The 24,596-nt window shown below is 38.7% G+C and overlaps 1 protein-coding gene across 1 annotated transcript in view; it reads right to left on the bottom strand.

Moving 5' to 3' along the window:
• MOCOS (molybdenum cofactor sulfurase) overlaps nucleotides 1–24,596 on the bottom strand; it is a 219,082-nt gene that overhangs the window by 115,061 nt on the left and 79,425 nt on the right. The window contains exon 4 of the mRNA XM_074146562.1: nucleotides 18,137–18,778. Within this exon, the coding sequence (XP_074002663.1) occupies nucleotides 18,137–18,778 (642 nt within the window). The remainder of the gene's footprint in view (nucleotides 1–18,136; nucleotides 18,779–24,596) is intronic.

The raw sequence follows: 24,596 nt of genomic DNA, 5'->3' as shown, positions 1-24,596 counted from the left end.
AAGGCTGATGAATCCTTCCAAAGCAAGACTGTAGGTGCCGTTCTTGAGAATAGAAGGTACATACATCCTCACTCTAAGCAAACAAAGTAATCTAGCATATTTTAGCTGTTCTACCTCCTGAGGTGTTTTGATACATACTGATTAGCCCACAGCTAATATTTACCCTAAATAAGTGCCAAGAATTTGCACTACTCCCTCTTGGAGACACTGGGTCCTCACTCAATGTTCTGGAAGACTTTGCGCTCCTCTGAGAAAGCATCCTCTGTGTTTAGCCAATTTCTGGGTTAAGAAAAAAAAATCCAGCAGCCACACATCTCTGTTACTGTATAAATACAAGTTAACTATGCTTGCCCAGGTATAATTTATATTTAAGGAAGTAGCATTGTTAGGGGCAAACAGTCTCTCTAACCTCACCAGCGATAAACTCCATGTTAGAAAAAGAATTCTTCATCTGGAAGGCTGGTTTTGAAGTTGAACCAGCTAAACTGCCTTATTTTCCACTGAGAAAACATGCCACTCTTCATTTAAGCAAAATACATCATAAAGGACAGAAAAAAATCCATGTTTACTTCCAATACAGTCAGCTAAAATCTCATTCTTCAACAATGAACACATTGTGGTAAGAGGAGGTTAGAGATAAACTAAATTGAATATAGTGTAATTATATATAATTGTAATTGTACTGGTAATTATTTTTCTTAATTTGAGTCTTTATCAAATGGCTGAGGAAATATTTATAATGTAATTGTTATGCACACTGGCACAATCGTAATTCACACTGCAAATACAGGGCATTCTCTAAAGCTTTTCTTAAGAGTCAAGTATAATCAGGGGATTGCAAAACAAAACCAGAAAAACAATGGAGTGAAAACTGAATAATGAGTCAACATTTCATTGCAATAATCTTACAAGGAAGATCATAAAAATGTATTTTATAAAAAAAGCCTGCAAAACTGTCACTAGTATTTAGTCTGAATGTCAACATTTTCTACCAATGCAGGATTTCTGCAAACAGGATTATTACTGATGCATCTCATATATGCCAAGAAGGTCTTACTCTCTTAGGATTCTGCTATAAGGCAATGCTAAAAGGGAAAAGGCAAACTTTGAACTTCTCAGTCGTAAAGAAATTCTCATTTTAAATGGTAATCAAATTGCCAGGATGAAAAGGATTCAAGGTTTTATCACTTTGTTGACTATATTTTCCCCTCAATCAGGAAGTTGTTGAAATAAAAATATTAAGACAGAATGTTGAAAATAGTACAAGGTAACACTGTCTTCTCAGATCTGCCCAGGGATTGTAAGAATACCCAGCGGGGACCTGAACTTCCAAACCTAATTGGGGCTGTCTAGATATGTACATTATTAAATAAATAGAGAAAACACAATAGACAACATGCCTCACTGAATTTTAGTTGCCTGAGGTTGCAGAATCAAGTTCATCTTTGCGTCCAAGATGCTGTCTAAAAATCAATCACTAACCTAGACAGTGTTCTCTTAATCTAGGTATATTTAAAAAAAAAAACCTCATAGTTCTAAAATGACACTGCTAACTGCACTTTTTTTTTTTCTTTCTTTTAGGATTAGGGTTTATTGAAAGATATATTATAAAGGAGATTAAGTTAAACTACACTGTAAAAGCAAGATAATGTCATGCAAACACTGTCAGAAAAGTGTTTTGGTTTTGGGGTGTTTTTTTTGTTTTGTTTTTCTTTTTTTTTTTTAGTTTGCTTTTTTTCTGCAAACAGATGCCAAAGATATTTTCCCCTATGGAAATCAGATGAATGGTACTGTCATTGCTTTCTTTTTTTTTTTCCCTCCAGATCTGTAATGCATATAGTAATTATATCACCATGGGATGTCAAATCGCTGTGGTATATGAAGCCAGAAAGTCTCTGTTGCAATTGATAACTATGTTCCAGTACAAATGAAGTTATACTGTGCTTCTGAATTTCATCCTTATAATAAGGCTGATCCCTAGAAATTAAACTTTGTTAGGATTTTGGTTTGGGCTTAAGGAGAAATGGGCAAGAAGCAGAAGGCAGTGTCCTGATGGTTATTTATTTTCAGTGGAGCACCAGGAAAAGCTGCCTGATTTAATGGTGTCTAAACCTTGTAAGGCAAGTTTTGTGAAGAGAGGTAAACAGATTTCCCAGCTGTAGCAGCTGGTTCAATAAATTAGGTTACTGCAACTCATGAGCCTTGCCTCATCTGTATTTTAGACTATTGTTGACTATGACAACTCCCATACCCTCAGAGTCCCAGGGGCAAGAATTTGGCAGCACGCTTCTGGTTAGAGTCATGCACAGCCTGGACCACAGAAGTAGCCTTAAAACTCCTGCTTGTGAAATGAAAGCACTTTAAAAAACTTTAACACTTTAAAAAAGCAGCGTATGCCTGGAAAGTTATCAGTTTGCAATGAAGTGATCAATCAGCTATTATTACCGAAAGAGTTAAGATCCACAATATTTATTCTGAGGACAGCATCACTCCAAGACTTTTTGACTCACAAGTAGCCCTAAAACAGTCAAGCCATTATAAGTTTACTGAGTTGATACGCTAGCGTTTTCTGTAACATCAAGTTCTTCTGATGTTTTCTAAACTTTAATCTCTGATTGTAATCAATATACACCTCAGCACAGCCCAGAGACAACATGAGGAGACATAGCTTCTATTTTTACTTTCTGTATAGTTAAGTCTACAGACACACTGACAGCAAGGCAGGGCATGTCGGCCACCAAAATTAGAAATAGTTTAGGAATACAGTACTGTAGCTATCACTCACCCTCTGATGGTGCCCACTAGATCAGTCTGTTTGCCAGGTCACTGCCCGAGATGCTGTTCAGCCAGCCAGAATTCAACGGCGAAGGATGTTAAGACAGTGCTTACACACAGGACCATGCCACAGTCTCAGTGGTTTATTCATGCAGAATTGAAAAATTAATCTGTCACGAGACTCAGGGCCCCATGCCTGTGTTACTTTGGATATTAGCTACAGGCTTTGGTCTCCATTAGGCTTGGAGGAAGAAAGAATTCTGCATTTAAGTCAGAGGAAAAAATATTCATCATGCAATATGTTGCATCCATCCCTATGTCTTAGATATTGTTTGGTCAGTAATTCCATGAAAAAAACCTCATTAGTGGCATACTCTCCTCGTTTGTGTGAATAGTCTTCCTTTTTCCCCATGTCATTTGCACCTTGAAAATGTGTTGACAATCTAATTTGTGGACATAAATATAGCAACAGAATACTACTCTTCCTCCACCCCCTTCAGGACACCCACGGAAGAGCAAATTTGACAGACTTGCCAAGTATTTTCACACCTTTTCACTATGCCACTATAGATTTGAAAGTATCTGAATGAACCCCACATGGTATTTAACAATGGTTGGGCTTTCCTTGTTAAATTCTTTGTGTACCTGAGGAAAATAAAAGTTTCAGAAATCTTAAATTAATGGATTATTAATCTTTAACTTCAGACATCAGCAGAGATAAGAAAAGTTTACTTAAGTAAGATGTTCTGCTGAGAATTCTTATGATCACATAAATTTTTAACATTCCTGCAGCCATTTAAATAGCTGAAGGTAGATCTCGTTGGCTGTTAGAACTGCTTCATTAACTACAAAATGATCTCTTCAAGATTCACATTCCCTCCTTTAGCTCATAATTTAAATAAACCAGGCTAGGATAAGAAATCTTCCTTTATCTTTGACTCACAGTTCTGACTGCCAAGCATTTGTGTTCATCAGACAGGAAGAAAGATTAAATGTGAACTTATCTGGTACTCCCTGCATGGGAGAAGTATGTGTTAATTTACATTTTCTTGCACATGGAGAACTGAAATAAGCCCTGTATTTGCTATAATTTAACTGTAGTTATACTGTAATTTTGATTCATGAAATAATACGAGTTCCTGAAAATTTCATATAGTTGATCTTAAAAGGTAGCACATCCGGTAAGGTATGCGAGGATTTGGTGACAATGTTAATAGCATGCATGTTTTAGAGAACTTTTTAGAGAACACAAAGTGATTATATCTACATTCCTATACATATTTTATATATATGTAGACTGCAGGTCTGTTCATACTGTGGACATTAATCTTCATATACTTTATTCCACAATAGAAGGATTTACAAAAGCTATTTAGGATGTCTGCTACAAACTGGCACACTAACAATTTAGGAGACCATTCTCCTTTAACGAGAGAAGCATAGCCCGGTTTGATTCACATTTTGTATAGGAGCTGAACACATTCAGATGTCTTCTTGGCTGGAATTAAAGTTTTACATCAATTCCATTAATAATTTTTAGCCATGCACTTTTGTGAACTTACATAAGCAATGCAGTTTAAAGAATACAAACAAGAAAATGATGAAGGTGCTCAAACTTCTTGGAAATGCAATCATGTTATTAAGATAAAATTGGCTTCATTATATCCTATCATTTAACACATTTTGCAAGTCCTTTATCAAGTTCTGGTTAGCCATACCACAATAGTGTGGCTATTAGTCCTCAATAGAAGTTAAAATTCCACCTTGCATCTCGGTGTGTAAAACTCATTGTAAACCCACCACTTGATAACAGAGAAGAGGAAGAGTTACAGCTGCATGAAGTTGTTACATGTAGAATTTATACTTTGACACACAGTCAAAGCCTGGAGGGAGGAAATTTTTCCATAATCATCTGTCTACTGGTAAATCAACTATGGTTTCTTGCATATGTGTGTCCTGTTATATATTCACATATATAAAATCCCAAATTCTTGAGAAAATGTCAGCTAAAGTGCATAGTCCTGCTTCTTTTTGTTGATCTAATTTCATCATCATATTCATTAAATGCCAAGAGTGTAATTCTTATGAACAATTAGAGAGGCGGTTTTCCTGTTCATCCCCAATTCTATAGCAATCTGTCTAAGAAAATTAACTAGAAATGTCTAGATACAGAATCAATGATAATTCATGTATTTTTAAAATCTCTTTAAATGATTAAAAGGGATTAAATTTGGCATATAGAACATAATCAAGGTCTCCTGTTGAGCCCGACAGGAGATGAATTGGGCCAACAGGCCTCTACGCAGCAGTTCTGTCACTCTCCCTGGAAAGACCTTATGCTCTTCTCATTTACTGCATCACGTTTTTGAAAGCCTGAGAATGCTCTTCCTAGGCTTTTAGCACCAGAGTACAACCTCTCTGGGGCTACATGTGTTGTGCTAGCAAAGTCTCATACTAAAGCAAGTACAAAAAATAAATATTTGAAATCTTGGAAGTTATAGTCACAGGAAAATGAAAAAACCCACTTTGACCTTGCAAACACTACAACGTCTCCAATATGAAATTATATAGAAAATACTGAACATTTTGATGCTAACCACAAAAATATGACAAAGTATTAAAATTTACACAAAATACAAGTTATATGTAACTTAAAGGAGAATTATGTTTCAACCAAGTATTCCATTTTGATTGAAAAATGTTGGCCTTTTACACTGGAAGTCACCTAAAGTGATTCTTTCCCATGAAATATCTGCATTTTAGTAAAACAGCAGACAAATTTTCAACAAATTACTTTAATAATACATTTTAGAAAGAGTGAGATGTCGAACTTCATAGAGATTCTGGCAACTTCAGAAAATAATTTCTAAAAAGAAAGTGAAACGTGATGCTATTTATGGAATATTTAATACCTTCAAGAAAGATGGCCATGTGTTTTCAGTATGAAATGTAGAAACTAAAAATTGCATCCAAAAAATGTGATGTCTAATTAATTAGATTAGAGGTAGACATCTCTGTCAAGCAACATTCGTACACAATTATTTAATGTGGCTCTGCAGAGTAAGATTTTCCATATAGAAAATGGTTTAAGATGAATATGCCTTAAAATAACTGTAAGCAAATATGTGATCACAGATCATAAAGCAAATTTCCAACAGTGAGATTTTATACATGACACCTACAAACTTCAAGGGACATCCAGGTAATTCAGAGGAGCATTTATACTTCATGAAAAGTAAGGCGATTTTTAGGATGTCCACCTAATCTGGCTATCCTAAAGCAAATCCAGAAGTAACAGTGAATGGCTAAATATGAAGGGACTGTTTCCTACTCACATGTGCAATATCCAAAAAAGACAGACAGAGCCACAGCTAAGTTTATGATACTCAACAAAACACAGAGTATCCTTATTTTCTTATATAAACCAAGCTCTAATATTCAGACCATTGGACCCAAAATGCTAATGTCTCACTGTGTTAGTGGTGCTTTCTAAATTATCCTGGCAGTCAAATCAGCATGAAATCTATTGCTTTAGAAGAAAGAACAAATCTCATGTGTAAACGTCTGACATCTACAACCTTATTTTGAAATATTTCTGTCACACAGGAGATGTGATTTGAACTATACTAGAACTGAGTAGTCAAGATGACACTATGAAAATTATTATCAGTAAAACGTGATTAGAGATAACTTTCCGTCCACATTCCACAGTGAAGTATTATATTTCTTATATGCATACACATGCTTTGTTTAATTTGATAAAAGCTCATGCAAAGTTTACTTTACCTTTTATCTTCCATTTCTCAAAACAAAGGCAGAAAATCTAAGGCTAACGACGACTCTGGTTCTTTATTCTGATACAGTCCTTCTGAACTAACTCATCATGACAGAATGCAGGAAAAACATATATACACAACAAACAAGACCTAAACATAATCTAACATGAACAACATCCTTCTTTAATACTGACAAGGACTTCAAAGCAGTTGCCTTCATTTGTATACTGACAGCAGAAAAACTTTAAAAAAAACCTATTTGCTTCTGCAGGAAGGGTTAACTGAGTTTCTGTTACTTAGCACTAATTTATTCTTTTGCCCAAGAGGACAGATCACGCTATATTTGTCACTGACAAAAGCAGTGTGCCATTTTTCTCACTTAAAGGGTCATATATTGTTGTAGATAACTCAAGACCAACCAAGACACCTCTAATTTAGGCCAAAGTGAGTGACAAGAACTGTTAGATTCATAGTAACCACTTTCTAGTAGTGGATGTTACTAAGAAAATCCATGCAATCTATATTGCTGAATTTACAAACTGTTGGCATCAGCAGCAACCAAAAAAATAAATAAATGGGGGGCTACACCAGAGTAGCACCTGAAAACATAACTGCAAAATATCTGCCATAAAGTATGAAACCAGAAATACAATCCTTTCAGCGTAAGTACTTTCCCTGCTGTAATTCTAAACTTTTTATCATAAAATTCACTGAAAATAAAGCTATTACAATCATTTGACACAGCTATTAAGCCCTGGCAGATGTTATTTGATAATATAAATGCCTAGATGTGGAAAAAGTAGATTATAATAATGCTAGAGAATCCCTCTGAATTTTTTAATTGAACATGAACAGACTGAAATGTGACAGCCAAGTGCTTAATCAAATCTGAGTATTTCCTGGTTTGGAAACCATTGCTTATATGTGAAAGTCAAGAAAGATTGTAAAAACCTTTTCTTCTCAAGAGCATCAATATTTTCCTTTTTCTTCTGAATTAAATCTGTTTGGGAAGCCTGTAGATGTTTCTTTCATGGGTTCCCAAGAGCACAACCGCCAGATGCACTCTTGCATATATTTGACTAGTAAGAAGATGAAAAAAAATAAAGCCCGTGCTTGTACTTGTAATCTTCAAATACTAGCCTAAGTGATATCATCTAACATTTGAACTACTCTGTTTCTATAGATCTCTTTCTCCTCACTAGGAAGCTAGTGACCACTAAACTTTTTTTAAAAAGTAGGTCTCTGTAGCTTAGCTATAAATAAAATATAAAATAAGATGGATATCACATAAGAAGTCACATAATCTGAATCATTAAATTTAATGGTTTTGTTAGTCTTCTGCTGTTAACAGACAAACTTTTATGGGCATTTCAGTTTTCTCTCTTGTATTCTGACTATTTAGACCACAAAAATATATCCTTTTCTTAAACGATAGGACTTGGCTCTGATGATACTGGCAAGAATAAGTCTGATCAAGAATACCTTTCAAAAAAGATTTTAGAAGCATCATTCTGATTGGAAGTCACTGAACTCAAAAAAAAATCCAGTGAAGGTGAAGATTTCTTTTGAAAAATCACAGAATTGGTTGCAACATGATATACGAAGGTATCTCGGCATCCTTTTGTGGAGCCTTTATGGTAAGCCATGGATCTCAAGGGGTCCGTGCGCAACAGGCTGAAAATCATTGATTTTTAGCACCTTTTCCCCCAAAACAGCAAATAAAACTAAGCAAGAACGGTTAACATCAACTCATGACACTATAGTGCATTAGTATGTTATAGTAGAGGAGATACTTCATCATTTGTGGTCAGGCGTTTCCTGACATAACCTTAATATCAGTTTCTGTTAGAGGAGAATACTTTTTAATTGTATAATGATTATTTGCATTAAAGACAAAATCTTAAAGAAAACAACCTAGCCCCATCCCATTTTGGAAGAACTCAATTTGGATTGCATTCAGCCAGTAATTGCCAGGCACTCCACCATGCATCCCTTAGCCCCGTGCCCAACAAACAGAACAAGCCAAACCCAGACATATAGTAGGGGGACTACTATAAAGGGAGTAAATAAGTATTTCCTAAGAGGTTTGCTTTCAAAAGGATTTACACAGAAATACAACACTACAATTAGCATAAACCCATTTCAATTAAAGTACAAGCTGAAGTTCGTGTTAACATTCAGGGAAGTTTCTGGATTAAAGATCCACTTAAATACATATGCTTCCGTTTTTTTTCTGAATTGGCAAATAAACACTAGTACTCCTCTCCTCACTGGTTTTATTGCTTTGCATTATTCTGTTTCAAAACCCAACTCAATACTCTTTCCTAAGTCTAGAAGTTGTTCCCCATCACTGTTCCCACAAAGAGGTCTGGGTGAGTGATGCCTGCTCTCATCCCTCCACACTGTCTCCTCTACACATCCAAAGTGGTCCTTGATTTATCTGGCACAGATACCTCAGATCTGCATGAAACTCAGCCCTGGGCAGGGAGCCACGCAGCAGAGCTGGATGAGATTTTAAGATGCAACAGGTTTAAATGGGAAAATGACAAAACTGTTGAAACCAAGGTGGTTCAAAATGCAGGGCTGGTGCAGCCAGACAGCCTTGCTCCCAGGATATGTGCCTCTGGAGAGGTGCCCACAGCCTGCCATGGAGCTGCGCTTGCAAAGCTGCTCACCATCAACCCTAGCAAATGGACTGGTATGGGGGTCACAGCCCCAGATTCTTTGCTCTACCTGGCAAGTGAGAGGGCCATAAGGGTATTCAGCTTTCATCTGGACATGGGAAATTAAGCTTTGTCTTCACAGCCGTGAGCAGGCAAGCCTGCAAGCTCCAACTCCACATGGGGACTCGAGTGTCTTGGTCTGTGGCGCAAATCCCACTTGCTGGTAGAGGGCCTGGGCAGTATAGCAGCCGTACACAGCAATATCCTGCAGTTTGGACTCATTGACTCCCCAAAACAGAAATACCTGTGGAAACCACAGATTGCAATGGCTGCTTTGGAGCTCACTGTGGCAGCAGCCATATAGAAGACATGCCAGAATCTTTGGTACATGCTGACAGGCATGGACCTGACCCAAAACTTGTGACAGCTTGCAGTGAGCCATTGCTACCCATTTACAGATTGGAGACACATGAAGAGACGGAGACATTGAGCCATATTTCTAGAATTTCCCTGTCTGCTGCTAACAGCTTGTGAAGAAAACCCCTGCCCAAGGTGGCCCCCCTTCCCTGCCCGAGGAACTCACCTCATGTGGGTGGGTCAGGTCCAGGAGCAGACCCCCCTTCCCCGCTTGGAGCTGTCACCCTCACAGAATCACAGAATGTTCATAGTTGGAAGGGACCTTTGAGATCGAGTCCAACCACAAAAAAAAAAAAAAAAAAAAAAAAAAAAAATCACACAAAAAACCCACCCCACAAACAGACACAAACCAACAAGCTCGGGCACTAGAACATGCCCTGAAGTGCCATGTCTACACATTTCTTAAATACCTCCAGGGATGGCGACTCCACCACCTCCCTGGGCAGGCTGTTCCAGTGCCTGAGCACTCTCTCAGTAAAGTAATTCTTCCTAATACCTAATCTAAACCTCCCCTGCGGCAACCTCAGACCATTTCCTCTGGTTCTGTCATTATTCCCATGGGAGAAGAGGCCAACACCCACCTCTCTACAACCTCCTTTCAGGTAGTTGTAGAGGGCAATGAGGTCCCCCCTCAGCCTCCTCTTCTCCAAACTAAATGTGCCCAGTTCCTTCAGAAGCACCCTCGCATCACCACATCTGGAAGTCAGGGCTGCCACCCCTACAGACACGTTGTTTCAACTTTTTCTCCATTTTTCTCATCTCCATTCTACTTTTTCTCATTTCTATTAGCTCAGGCCTTTCTCCCACTCATATCATCTCATGCTTAAAAAAAAAATTCACTAAATGGAAAAAATAAGCCTCTTGTTATGGTCCTTTCCTGCCCTGATGACCTTGTTACCACTCTTTCCCTGCTTGGGCAGCAGAGCTATACCAGCAGGAGGAAGGAACAGGGAACACTCCTTCTCCCCCTAAAGATTAAAAAAAACAGTAATTGCTTTCCTGGGGAGGGAGGGAAGATGAGAGAAAGTTCATAGAATCATAGAATGGTTAGAGTTGGAACGGACCTTAACGATCATAGAGTTCCAACCCCCCTGCCATGGGCAGGGACACCTCCACTAGACGAAGTTGCTCAAAGCCCCATCCAGCCTGGCCTCAAACACTTCCAGGGATGGGGCATCCACAACTTCCCTGGGCAACCTGTTCCAGTGCTTCACCACCCTCACAGTAAAGAATTTCCTCCTAATATCTAATCTAAATCTCCCCTCTTCCAATTTAAAACCATTACCCCTTGTCCTGTCACTACACTTCCCGACAAAGAGATGTGTCCCTTCTGGCGCGGTTCTGGAGAGACAAAGGAATGCACCCCGGGCTTGGTGCATTTTGCACATCTCAGGCTGCACTCTGTAACTGAGATTAAAGAGTCAATAAAGTTTCAGTAGCCAACTCGGAACAATTTTAGCATCACTGTGGAAGTATTTAAAACACACATACACAACGGAGGATTCAGAGCACATAAAAACTAGGTTAAAATAATGTTAAATATCTAAATTGACCCCATGGTATTAGTTACAGCTCTTCAGTACGTCTGCCTTAGCTCATGCTTTTGTCTCTTAAAACTTCAGGAATCAAACAAAGAGTGTTATACTAATTATATACTATACCATGGAGTATTTACAGCAATTCCTGTTCCTTAGAACTGCCTGAGGTAAAAAGAGAGAGGAAAAGCTTTAATTCCTGCACTTTGAAGTAAATCAATCCCTTAACGTTATCTGAACAGGACTTGTAAATATCGTCTGGGTCAAAAAGCTAGTCTCACCCTTTTACATGCTAATATCGAGATATTCTAAGTACACAGTGATATTCCAAGTACAAATGGTGAAGAAAAAAAATGTGATTTTTATGCCAAACAAGTTACCATTGTTTTTACTCATATATCAAACAGGTTAATCAATCACAAGTGAAAATCTCCAAAGCATAGTAAGAAGCATACAATAAATTTATCACAAGAAAACAAATGCTGTAAAATCCCATTAAGCTCATGCTAGCAATTTACAGAGCCTCTCAAAGACGACTTAGGGAAAAGGTTTGGTTCTGAATTTGAGTATAAGAACTCCCTAGGGTGAAACTATGTCATAACAACTTGCTAGCCACAATGTCTGCAAAGACATATCCTGGTTCAGGCAGAAGTTTTACTGTATTTGATCAAAGGCAAAATCAAGTCCCGGTATATTACAGAATTCCTTTCTTTCTTGCTATCATCTCAAAACACTTTATATTTTAAGTAAAATGTTTTTTATAATGAGCTCCAAATTTCTTATTTAAAAATGCATGCATAGTAGCTCCCTAGCCATTTATAAGGTTTATTTCATAAGTCAATCATTTGGTGCCAGTCACCTACTGGAATGGAGGTGCTTAACAATACAGATTGCTGCTTGATGTCATTTACGTGAGCCTCTGTGCACTAGGCATTACTACTGGCTTTCAATGAGCCTTTGGCAATGAAAGAACAAACATGCTTAGTTGAGTTAAGCCTACTTCCAAGTAAGAGGATCCATAGTACAATTTAAAATTCTTTGCATTTATGTTGCAATTAATTTCATTTTGCTGAACATTGCTAAAAGTGACAAGATCCACTACCTCCCCTGCCTGAAAAAAAACACCTCCCTCTGTATTTATTTCCATACTGTGGATTGCAGCCTAGCACAAAGACGCTCCAGTGTGCCTAAATGTAGTACCTTCCTCAGAGACAATGTAAATTGCCTGGCATGGATATCTGTGGCACTCTGGCTACATTGCATTGAGGACCTGGACTGGTTTGACTTAAAGTAGTTTGGGAATCTGTACACTGTAACTGCATGCTGCAATAGACCCAAATATTTAGACATTAACCAATATGACCCCCATCTTTTTGGCTCATTGCTAGCATTTACACCTCTAAGCCCTGTATGTGACCCACTTCAGATGGGGATTTCCCCACCCACGGGCTGACTTTCTACTCTGGGAGGTGTCTGTCTGAACCTCTGCGAGAAACACTGAACTGGGGTTTTGTGTAACATGGAAGACACTAACCACCAATCTTCTCCAGCTGTGTAGCTAAAAAGAAATGCAACATCAGCTGCTCAAACAAAAGTTCAAGAATAAAGGCTGTCTTCAAAACTGACAGGGGTTTTCAAGGCAAGATGCTGAGAATATAAATAAAGATATCCAAGAGTTGTATAAATGAATCGGGGCTTACTGACTAAAGCAAGCCATCACTGCCAACTGTATTGACTCTCCAAAGTTTTACCTACATTGTTGCTTCTCTTTGGGTGACTGCCTATTAATCCAAGTTCACAAACATGTTTTTAGGTGCTTAGTTGCACTCTATGAGCATTTATGCTCTCAGTTTATCCCAGATTCAGCAATTTAACAGGAATCATATGGTGGATAAAGATCACAACTGATTCCCACAAGATTCCATTTGGCTCATCGATTTACAATTTTCAGTTTATTCTGACTATGCTGAGTTTTGGGGCAATAAAACAACTTCACTACTGAAAAAAATAATCACCTGGAAGATTAGAGTGCAAAATGACATAAGAGTGGCTCCTTAATGGTTGAAGCTGGAAAAAAAACATTAAGCAAGACTTTCCTTTGAATCAAATACTGAAGAAGCTGGTTGGCTGTGGTGATGGCTGGCAGAAAAACATAGCAAATGTCAGCTGCCACCTTGGATGTCCTGAGAGGTAACAAGACAGACTTCATGAAGCTTTCCAGCAGATAATTACACTTCAGCAGAGAAGAGAAAGAGCAACAGGTTACTTGAACCTTCTTATAATTACTCAGAAAGCAAAAAAAAAAAAAAAAAACCACACCACAAAAACACACACCCCCCCTCTTATTTTTCTACAGCTCTTGTTTTGAGAAACAGTTGTAAAAGTTGTCAGAATTCAATGCTAACAGCTAAATGAGAGGACTTTGCCTTTCAGACAGGGAGAGCACCTGTGTGAGAGTCCTACACAATGAGTCCCACTCAATGGCCTCTGGCCTCTCATCTCTGCCGGACGGGGTGGCACCAGCGGGTGACGGGAAGGAAGAGACTTGCTCACTCTCTTGTTGCCTCTTCAGGCTTGCAAGTCCCTCTCAGTGGCTGCAATAGGTCTGTCAAGTGCAGAAGGCAGCCTCATGGTGCAAACGCCCATTAGAAATTAGATGAAGACTTCTGTCATTTCCCAAGTATCTCATCTGAGAACCATCAGTGCTCTCTGAAAGGATGTTTGTTCAGGTATTTTGCAGATTTGGAAATTCCCCCATAAGTGGTCCTGTTTGGAGATCTCTAAACATCACAGAAGTGTGGAAGCAGCATAACAAAGTGCTTGAACAAAACATACTAGTCAACAGGGTAATATTTAAGCCCACTTAACACATTGAAGTAATCATGGGCAGACAGACGGAGCCCTCGAGTGTGGAGTCAATGGGCACATGCTAGAATACAAGATGATCACGTGCATAAGTATTGTGCTCTTCTAAACACATTTCAGTTCTTAGGTGATTTCTCAGCACTATGAAGACTTTCTATGGAGTAAACCAGCACCTGTCACTCTATTTCTTCTTTCTAGACTTACAGAAACATGCAATAATGCTAAAGAGACAACTTCAAGCAGAAGACCAGCTTTTTGCCAAGGGATTCTTGAGTTTCTTCATAGTCACTGCACGGCCTTAGGATTTTGCCTCCAGCACCAGTTCTTGAGATCCTAGCAATAGCTCTCATCCCTGCCCTTCTGCCTCCATTTTCCAATCCTTCCTTCCCTTCAGCATGCACAAACTCAGCATGCAATTGAAGATCCAAACCACGTCACTACGCACATACCTGCACAGGCACACACAGAGTTGTCCTGGTGATCTCTAGCACAGTTCTCCATCACAGTACCTTGGTGGGCCCTAATTGAGGACGTTTCCTGCAGAACTTGAGGGATCTAAGCTTTTATCTGCAGGTCATATATATATCAGCAACTGAATCACCTCAAAAATAAGAAGCTACAGCATCAAGAATAAAGAAACCTGCTTTGGTTCAGTACAACGCATCATAGACTACAAAAGTGTGGGTGCTGCTTAAGGGCTGTCAAATCACTCAAGCAGCAGAGGCAAGAGCCACTAAAACTCATCTGGGACAAAGTCATGCCATCTGGATTTTCAAAGCTTTTGAAAATGCATTTGAAAATGAAAAACACACAACAACTAATGCACTAGATATTTCATACTGGTAGACTAAGATGCAGATATCCAATTTACAGATAACACAACAGCTTCTTTTCCCTTAGTCATAAATTCCAGGATGATCAGATTTTGAATATACTCCCAGATACAAAAGAAAAATAGGGCAGATGATGAATATTTTATCGCTGAATTCTTGCTATACATAATCATATTATTTTATTATCTCATGCTGTGCAGAAAAAAACATGGGAAATGAGGCTAGATTTGTGAACGATAATAATAATTTGTCAAGCTGTTTGATACAAGGATGAAAATACAGTAAACATGATTTTAAAAGTTGAGATAGGAAGACTGGCTACTGCCGTGAAATGGGAAAACGTGAAAGTGATTTAAGGTATTAAAGGGATGTAAAAGAGTCTGTGATAGAATAATTTATATAGCAAGAACAAAAAGAAGTACAAGAAACACTAGCAAAAGCTGTATCCATTAAGGCAAAAGGCAACCATTTTGACAGTTCTGGGAAGGAAAGATAAACACCCTCATTACACATCTCTGCTCAAGTTTCACCTTGACTTAGAAAAAGCCACTTCCTTAGTACACTGCACTTTGATTATGTGTGGATGGGGAATACCTTCTGCTAACGGTATTCAGATACACATACCCTAATCCACTTTTCCAATGGTATTTGTTAGAGTTCAAGTTTCCTTATGAATTACCACATGAAGTGATGAGTTTCAGCGTATTCAATCCCAATGGTAATCCAGCACTGTAAACAAGCTGTTTTTTTAAAAAAAAAAAAACACAATTTTAAGAAATCAGCCTTTTGAAATCACAAAGACATACCTAAAGAGAGAATGCAGATGAAACTCAGTAGAGGTGTGCAGAATCAATCACAGAAGCTCAGAGGCTGGAAAGGACCCCTGGAGATTTCCAGTTCAACCTCCTGCCCAAAGCATATCCAGCTGGAGCAGGTTGCTCAGGGCTGTCTCCAGCTGCCTTTGGATACCCACAAGGGTGGAGGCTCCTTACTGCAATTTGTCAGGGACAAAACCTGGCTAGAGTTGCTGTTTATATGTTTCAGTCACTAGCAACGAAATGGAAACATGGCCCACAGACAAGGTAATCATATTAGCTTTGGCCACGGTGGCCTGGCATTTCATTTGAAATGTAGTAGTTCTGTTCCTAACTACTCTCTCTATGTATCTTATTCTCAGGAAAACACTGTAAAAACATAAAGAAAAAAAACATAACACCTGAAAGAAAATAAAAATTTTGATGACATAGCTTGGAGGACATTGATTGAGAATTTCAATGCTGCTGTTTCTATTTTTCAAGAAAGCGGTCATCCTCATTCCTGACGTATCTTTGAAAACCAAGCTTTTCCAGGTAGGGTTTTAAGTCTCCACAGTTCACTAGGTATTGCGGACAACATCAATAACGCTCGAAACATGAACTTTTAAATACTAGGTTTCCAAATAATAACCAAAGGATGAGATGAGGACAAATGTAAATATTTACCTATGTACAATGACTTGGACTGTCTGTGTGACGCTTTGGTGTATAACGGGAAATAGTATCACATGCCTGGGTATCCAGCTGTCAGATTTGATTATTTGAGTTAGGTTCCCTCATGTCAAGATTAGACACTCTGTACCCTGCCTGAGTGAGAAATCAAATTGGACAAATTCCTTTGTTTATAACTCTGTAGTAGAAAAAGGTTAAAGTAGGCCATTCTGATCTAGTAAAAGAAGCTCTTGAAAGCAGCGGGAGCCTCAAATACCTGAAAGGCTTGTAATTAGTCAACCTCTGAAAATGCCTGAAAAAGATACCAGAGTTAGAGCTCCCCTCAAGGTTCCCATATACATTCTCCTCCTAATTAAAAAAAGTATAAAAAGCAGAATTGAGATCTAAACCACATTTCAGATGTTTTTATGCACTATGCAATCTCAGGAGTTGTGTGTCAATTACCTCCAGAAAAGCCACTCAGGAATTAGAGTTTGCCCAGGTTAAATTAAAGCAGGTTTTCTCTTTGGCTTGCAGGCGATACAGGAGGACCCTAGGATCCCATGATTTTTATGCCCTTTAATCCTGACTTTCAGCGAGTGCTGCACTTCAAAGCCTTTTTGGTTTGAAAAACCAGAAACAGACGTCAGAACACCAGTGTCTCCCTGTTGTTTTTATTTCTAAATTATAAGATTAACTGGACATTCACAGTACCAATTTTTGTTTGAGAAATAATGCATGGCCTCATATGGCAAGAGAGCCAGGCTGATGTGGCCAGCAGCCAGCCTCTGCATTTACCAATCCAGAACCAAAATCCCACAGCAGCACTCAGAGCACACACATGAAGCATCGTTATGCATTATTACATGTACACTGAAAGGTTTTACATTTACATCACGGGAGATGCAGGGCATTGTGCTGCTGAATATACATCCATAAACAAATGCAAGGCATGAATGGGCTTTTTTAAATCGTATCCCCTTTTCACCTCTAGCCTCTCCCAAGGACTATAATTTAATATTAAAAGCTGATCTCGAGCATTTCCTTTGTGCAGATGTATTGGACGTGAGACAGGAAGGAAGACTCTTTACTGCATTTATGTAAGCGGTTGTTGGCATGAGGGAGAGAGGCAGAGAGACCACACGTTGCTAAAAGAGGCATTTCTATCTGCTAAGGGAGTGGGGAAGCTTAGACACATAAGAAAATGCAGGGCAGTGGATATGCTTGACCTCCTTTAGGTGTCCTCTATTTTCTGTAGGAGAGCTTCCCAGCTTCTCCAGAACCTCAGTTAGGGAGTAAGAGCACTACAAGTATTTGTCCTAGGTAATGTATCTTACTGCATGTGTTATTCTGATAAAGCTTCTCTTGAGAGTAAACCATGCCATCTTTCCAGTGAAATACATGAACCTTACTTTCCAGTTTCACTGAGGGTCGTTATACTCTGTGATCAACCTTGGCCTGGCTGCTCCAGGTGCAAAGCTTCAAAAACAAATCAGGGTTCCACTGAGGTACCTTAAACATAAATTAAAAAAATGCATGGACTGACTTCTATGGCACTGAATGCAGCCTTATATTTTTTACCAGTTGTGACAAACTAGATCAAAGAAGGAAGGTAGATATTTCAGATTATGGTTTTTACATAGGAAAAAAGAATACTAAGAAGAAAACAGAGGTAGTTGTGAAAAACCTATCCAACTGCATAAAGAAGCACAAGTGTCACAGTCCAGTGCATGCACCGACCTTAAGTGATTTGTCTGACACAAACAGTATCAGCAGAACCCCCTGTTTTGTTAAATAAAGCCTTACCTTTCTGCTATAGATTTCCTTGGGATATAAAAATCCTCTCCTGCAAGGTAGGCAGCTGCAGTTCCACCTCCGAAATAGGTTTTCCTCAAAAGGGGGGCAATCCGGTTGTTTACCAGTAATGCTCCTAAACCAGTCGGGAATCCAAAGATTTTGTAGAATGAGATTGGGATAAAATCAGCTTGGTGAACTCCCAAGTCTAATGGAGAACTGCTCACATATGAAGCTGCATCAAGTAGAACAAACCACTTCCCTTGTATTTTGATGGGGCGGAGTTTTCCAGATTTTATGTCCCGTATCCATGAAAGGGGATATTTGGTACCAGAAAAATTGCTCTGAGCTGGATAAGAGAAAAGATGAGGTGTCATGCAGTTTTGTTCTTCAGCTGGTAAACTGTTTTCTTCCGATAAGAAGATTTCCTTTGGTTTTATTGGAACAGACAAGACATTCATTGAGGCAGTTATCCCCCTCATACCCACCACAGATGTGTGGCTGTCAGTTAGGTAACAAAATCGACTGCTGGGTTGCTTTGTGCCTTCAGGTATCCAAGGGAATGCTTCTGCTACCAGTTTAAGTGCAGCTGTGCATCCAGATGTGAAAATGATAGTATAATCTTCAGCAGTAGTGTGAAAGTGTCGTAATATTCTGAAAAAACAGGGGAAAAAAAATCCAGTTATTTTCTGATTTTTGTATTTTATTGCTGTGTGATATATTTTGGTTTTCCTCAGCATAATTTTTTTTTAGTGATATGAATAGAAGTAGACAGATTTTGCCAAATACCACAGTAAACTTCAACAAGTGTAACCCGAATCATTTTGCCACAAGAGATGCTTTCCAGTGCTGCAGTGAACATGGCTGTGTTTTTAAGGACAGAAGCCAATTCCACCTGGCTCTGAATAGAGTGACCAGTCTAGTCCCTCAGTGGGATCAGAATCAAGCCTGCATATGATTAAAATTACACTGTCCTTGAGAGAGCCCAGTTTTATTTGCAAAATATTAGGGTTTTTAGTTTACAAAGTATTTGGAGCAGACAGAATATCTTTCAGTTAAAACAATAATTACTTAACTACGGAGCCTCTCAATTATAAGTCACAAGATTCAATAGGGAAACCTTTGCATACAGCTTTGCTCCTTGCTTATATTATTAATAACAGAAACGGAAGATGGCAAGAAGCAACATACGCTTCCTACGTGCCCTATGCACACAAGGCTGTAATCTTTGGGGTCTGCAAAGAGAGCCTAAGCCAGAAGCAACCTTATGTCTTCCAATGAGCCAGACTATGAAAACTTAAGCAAGCCAGTCTCTTGAGACATGTCTACACTACACACTCGTTGATACTCAGACAGCACCTCCTTGGCTCTGAACTACCTTTTGCAAACACCATCCAATGCACCTTTCAGTACCCAAACTACCTTATGCATCTATGACAGTTTTGCAGTGTCCAAGATGGGTCTTTTCAGAGGCTAAGGAACAGCTTAAATTCAGTCACCTTTCCTACCTTTTTCACCTGATGAACTTTCTCTGAATTAACTTTTCCAAAGCTCCTACTAATATTATCAGGAAATGACAGCTGACAACAGCTTCAATGCATGGAGCAGAGCAAATAAAATGGAACCAGAACATAAGTGCTGCTGCTCAGCAATGCTATCTGGTTTTCAAGTAAAGTAAGATGTAACAGGGGTTCTCAGTGCATCTCTCCTGCCACAGAGCATTTCTGTGAGCAACATAATGTATCGGTGCTCTCCAAGCAGCTGGCACTCTGGTCTGTGTAATTCCAAGCTACAGACCAGCATCTGGAAAGTCTATGAACACACAGCTGCATTTAAATGTAAGTTGCAGAAAAGGTTAGGCAACAAATTCAAGCTAAAATTTCCTGCACCATAGAACAGCAGAGAGAAATGCCTTAAAGTTTTATGTGTCCAGTTTGAAACACAAAGGCTACAGGCAAGGGGGTAGTAGAGCTGGGTGCATGGGGTGCAGCAATCAAAGATTTAGCACTGGAAAACAAACAATTGCAATGACTGATAATTAGGACAAAAAACACCCTGCAAAGGCATATACTTTCCTCAGTTGAAAGAAAGTCTTAGTGTACTGGGAATTACAGGATGCAACAAATGGATTCATAGGCCCAAATGAGACTTGAGTTTCTTCCAGACTTAAATTTTTGAAATCTGATGCAATTGGTAGGTATTTTATGTCTTCTGGAAATGAAGAAAGAATTTCAACTTTTATGAAGGACATCAGTGGGTCATGGACTTGAGCTTTAAGTTTTCTGAGAAACTGAAAGAATTCATAAGGATCTTTCTGAAAGAGATCTGCCAGGGAATAGTTGCTGCAAGCCTTCACTGCTCCGGACATCATTTTTAAAGACGGTGTTCAGAGAACCCAAACTTTTCCATTAGACTTTAGAAATCATGTTTGGGATGAAGATGAGGACAATCACAGAAATTTTTGTACAGAGTACTGAACTGACAGCCTGCCGCATTCATCACTGTGACCTGCTCTGTCTGGTCACTGAATCACATCCACTCCTTTGCAAGCCAGCAGTGAGCTGTACAGCCTTTTTGCACCACCACCTGCATTACAGCTTGAAGCACATGTGTGTGTCATATAGGACACCCAACTGAAGGAACCTGAAACCCTCAACCCAGACAGAAGCTGCTGTTGAAGTTAAGCTAGGGGTTACCACTCAAAGCCATGGCCTGAATATCAGTCCTCACATTATTCCAACTTTATTCCTATCCTACTTTATTCTCTTTTCCTTGCATTCACCTAGATATAGAAAAGGTGGAAAGCAAGGCAAGCCTATGTTCTTCAAGGAGAGAGTGGGACAGCATTAGACTCCTGTTTCTAGGGGAAAGGAATTGCAGAAAGTAGGTTAGTAAGGAGGCCATGTCTTTGTGGTTATGGACTTAATTTTGTATGTGGCTTATTTTTGTATGATATACAGGCATATTGGATAGATCTTGGAATCATTACACTGGTATAAACACAAATGTAAAAAGGCAGTGCAGTTGCAAGAAAAAAATCAACAACTTCATAGTATCAAGCAGCCTACGTTTCACCTCTGAGCACTACGACAAGTTACGTATTCACATGTATGTGCATATACAGAATACCTTTCAAGTTAAAAAGCTAAGTGGCAGGAACAAATTCTTAATACATAAACCTCTCTTCATAAGAGCAAGCTGATGACAAACAAGGAAAAGCACACCGAAGGCGCTTACCAAGCCTGCTCCTCTTCTACTTTCTACGCTTTCTCTGCTGTCCTCCCCAGTCAGCCGCTTTGTGCCATGCAGGCTGAGTGGGAGGTGAGACACAGCTAACTAAAATGCCAAATTTTGCTCAGGAATAACAACCTGCAGTTCCACACAGGAATTGTACTCGCTTACCACAGAACTTAATTTCATCAAAAGACACTGTAAAATGACAGTAGCTGGGATAGAGGAATGGTGGATCAGGATTTAATACTGGGATGCTGTTGTCTAACCATAAATATCAGAGCCAGTGAGTACTTTTATTAAACATTTTCACAACTTTACAAAACAATAAATGTTATTTTGGGTTGTTTAGGCTCAAAAATAGTGACAGCTCTATGTTTAATTCATAAATAACAGAGACAGCTCATGCACATCACTAGTATTTTAACCATGTTTAGTTTTAAATCATTCAATTCAGAAGCAGCTGAACAGTTCTGAAATAAAATCTATGAAATAACACTGATGCATTTATCTATTCAGTTCAGTACCAGAAACTGACTTTCATGTGAAAAAAAAAAAAATCGAGCTTTTAGGATAAAATTTTCTGAAGTGCCCCAATGAATTAGAAATATTTTTATAAAGGTATTTAAGTTCCTAAAGCTAGAAAAACAACCAAGTTACATTTCTAATTGACTTCAATAGGAAACAGGTGAATCTCATTAGGTACCTATTTGCTGTGATTCCAGTACTTGCAAAAGAGGTCGAATTTTCTAAGTCAGACTTACATTTGGGCTGAACTATCTCTAATGTTAAAAAGTATTTCTAATGTTAAATGAAAATAAATAATGAAGCATCAACTGAGTTTAGGGGATTTCTATCTCCAGAATGACTTCTGATGTGTGGAGCAGAAGAGCTGCAAGCACCTCAGAATAAGATTTATAACACGAATACCACAAACTCCTGAACTAGAGCAGCACTGCTATGACAAAATCAAGAGTACTTAGGAATACGTCTGAATGGCTTCTGCAGCCCACAGTACTACATCCTCTGTTTTGACATGACTATTGGGAAGCACTGGCTATTACCTGTGGAATTCCTAATGCTCTCTGTCTTCATGTAAGACATACCCCATTACAATGAAATGCAGTTCACCTTTATTACACTTCTGGAAGATTTATAGCCATATATAAGGTCATCATTGGCAGCAGGACTGAAGACTTGTGGTAGAAAAGTGATAGCTTGATCTACTATAGCTCACAGCTGCAAACAACAGTGATATTTTATAGTGTTACAAATTTCCACTTTTCAAAGGACTCTTTGGAAGAAATGACTAAAAGGATAATTGTTTCATTAAATGTACTGATACAGCTGTGTCATTGCAGGAAAGATGGCAGAAAGGCTGAGAAACTGGACCCAGTACCTTGCTTTCAGGCTGGCAAGTTCAGGGAGGAAGCTGCACGCTCCACCTTTGCAGTACATCAAAGGCCCACCATGACGGGCCACCTCTTCTTCTTCTCTCACCTCCCCAAGAGCACACAGATCACAACAAAAGGAGGTCAACAACGTATGGCCAAGAAGCCAATCCAGGAAGAAGCCACTGAAAATGCCCTCACTTGCCCACAATTCCCTGTGCACACTGGTATTCTGAGACATGTCTGTTAGCTGGTGTTTGATCCTTTTTTAAAAAGTTGCCATGAGAGTTACGCATCTTCATGACTGCAGTTGAGCCAAAATGCCTTGCTACTCTACAGTAAACACTGGTAGGGAAAATCAATTAATTTTCAACCAAGCTTGCTATCTGAATTTATACATTTAATACCCACATAATTAATAATGGACTTTATATTTAAAGATATGTATAATCAAGTAATATATCTTGAGAAAGCAGTCATATTATTTAACTTATCTAGTCCAACAGCCTGGATTAATAGTTTAATTAGAACTAGACACTCCACATTGCCACTGGCAGCTCTGAACAAGGTAAAGGCCACTGATTTGTTCAGCTGCCTTAGGTACACAGTGTCACCTAAAGTTAGAACAAATGACGTCCAAAGCTGCTGCCTGGCTGCTATAACCTCATACAAGAAACCCCATGTTCCTCCTCACCACCAGCTCTTTGTTTGTGACTCTCAGCAGCGGATCAGTAGCAGCCTGCCACAAAGGTACAGACGTCCATACTACACCATTTCCATTACAGCCTCCCCAAATTCATTTGATTTACGTGGCTTTTCTTCCATGCTTCTAGGCTTTAAATACTTCTAAAACATGCTTTGTATCAGTTCCTCCACTCTCTTCAAATTTACAATTTTGCAAACACCTGTAAAAAGCTGAATAGCAACTTAAATTGCTAGGTTTGAGTCCTTCCACACTTTCATTGCAGTTGGCACAAACATTTTTGCTTCTGGTTGTCAAGAACAAAATATGGCCAAGGAGTTTTTGATTTTCATGTTTTATATTTGCATTCACATTTTTATTAAGACTGTATATGAGCTTTCATAAGTATTGTCACTACAATGATTTTCTTGCCCAGTAGCTGATTTAGCTAAAAAAAGACCCCTTTTAAAGTTTAAGTATTGCCATTGTAACAAGAGATTCAGAATTGAAGACAGAACCATAGTTATCTAATCAACAGTATAAGTTTAAATAGCACTTTATAAAGGCTCCTTTTCAACTGCACATTTGCATATAAAAATTATTTCTTATTATAAAATTTTTCCATTGTCACACTACTCAAGAGCACAAATCCAGTTTGGGCTTGTATTGAGATGCTTAGCTTGAGCTTCAGAAATTTCATCACACTATTTTTTGCTCTATAGAGACTGAAAAGATGTAACAATCTGTTGTCTCAGGATAGGTTTTGTATAAGTGAAACTAAAAAAAAAATAAGACTTCAAGTCAAACAAAATATCTTAATTTTTTTTTTTAATATTAGAGGGTAACATTTTTCATAATTGGTGTTTTAATCTTTTTCACAGACATGTGCAGGTCAGAAGTACAGACAGTGGCTGCATCTACATTTCTGGGTAAGAGCATTTATTCCTTATTTATTGTCAGCTCCAGCTGTCAGTTGAAAATCTGTCATGAACTTCAGTAGGGTCTTATAAACTGTTGTGGTTGTTACAGCATGAGGACCTTCACCCTGCTTTTAGGCTTAAGTTAATGTACAGCAGTAGTTCTTCTGTACATGCTCTTCTCTACCTATATGAAGAAAAAAGGAACAGAAAATGTGAGTATCCTCATTTAAGCCAATGCAGAAGGATAC

This window comes from Numenius arquata, chromosome 4 (genome assembly GCF_964106895.1).
Source record: "Numenius arquata chromosome 4, bNumArq3.hap1.1, whole genome shotgun sequence".
Classification (NCBI taxonomy): Eukaryota; Metazoa; Chordata; class Aves; order Charadriiformes; family Scolopacidae; genus Numenius; species Numenius arquata.
Note: the sequence above shows the minus strand (reverse complement) of the source record. Positions and strands in the feature narration are given on the sequence as shown.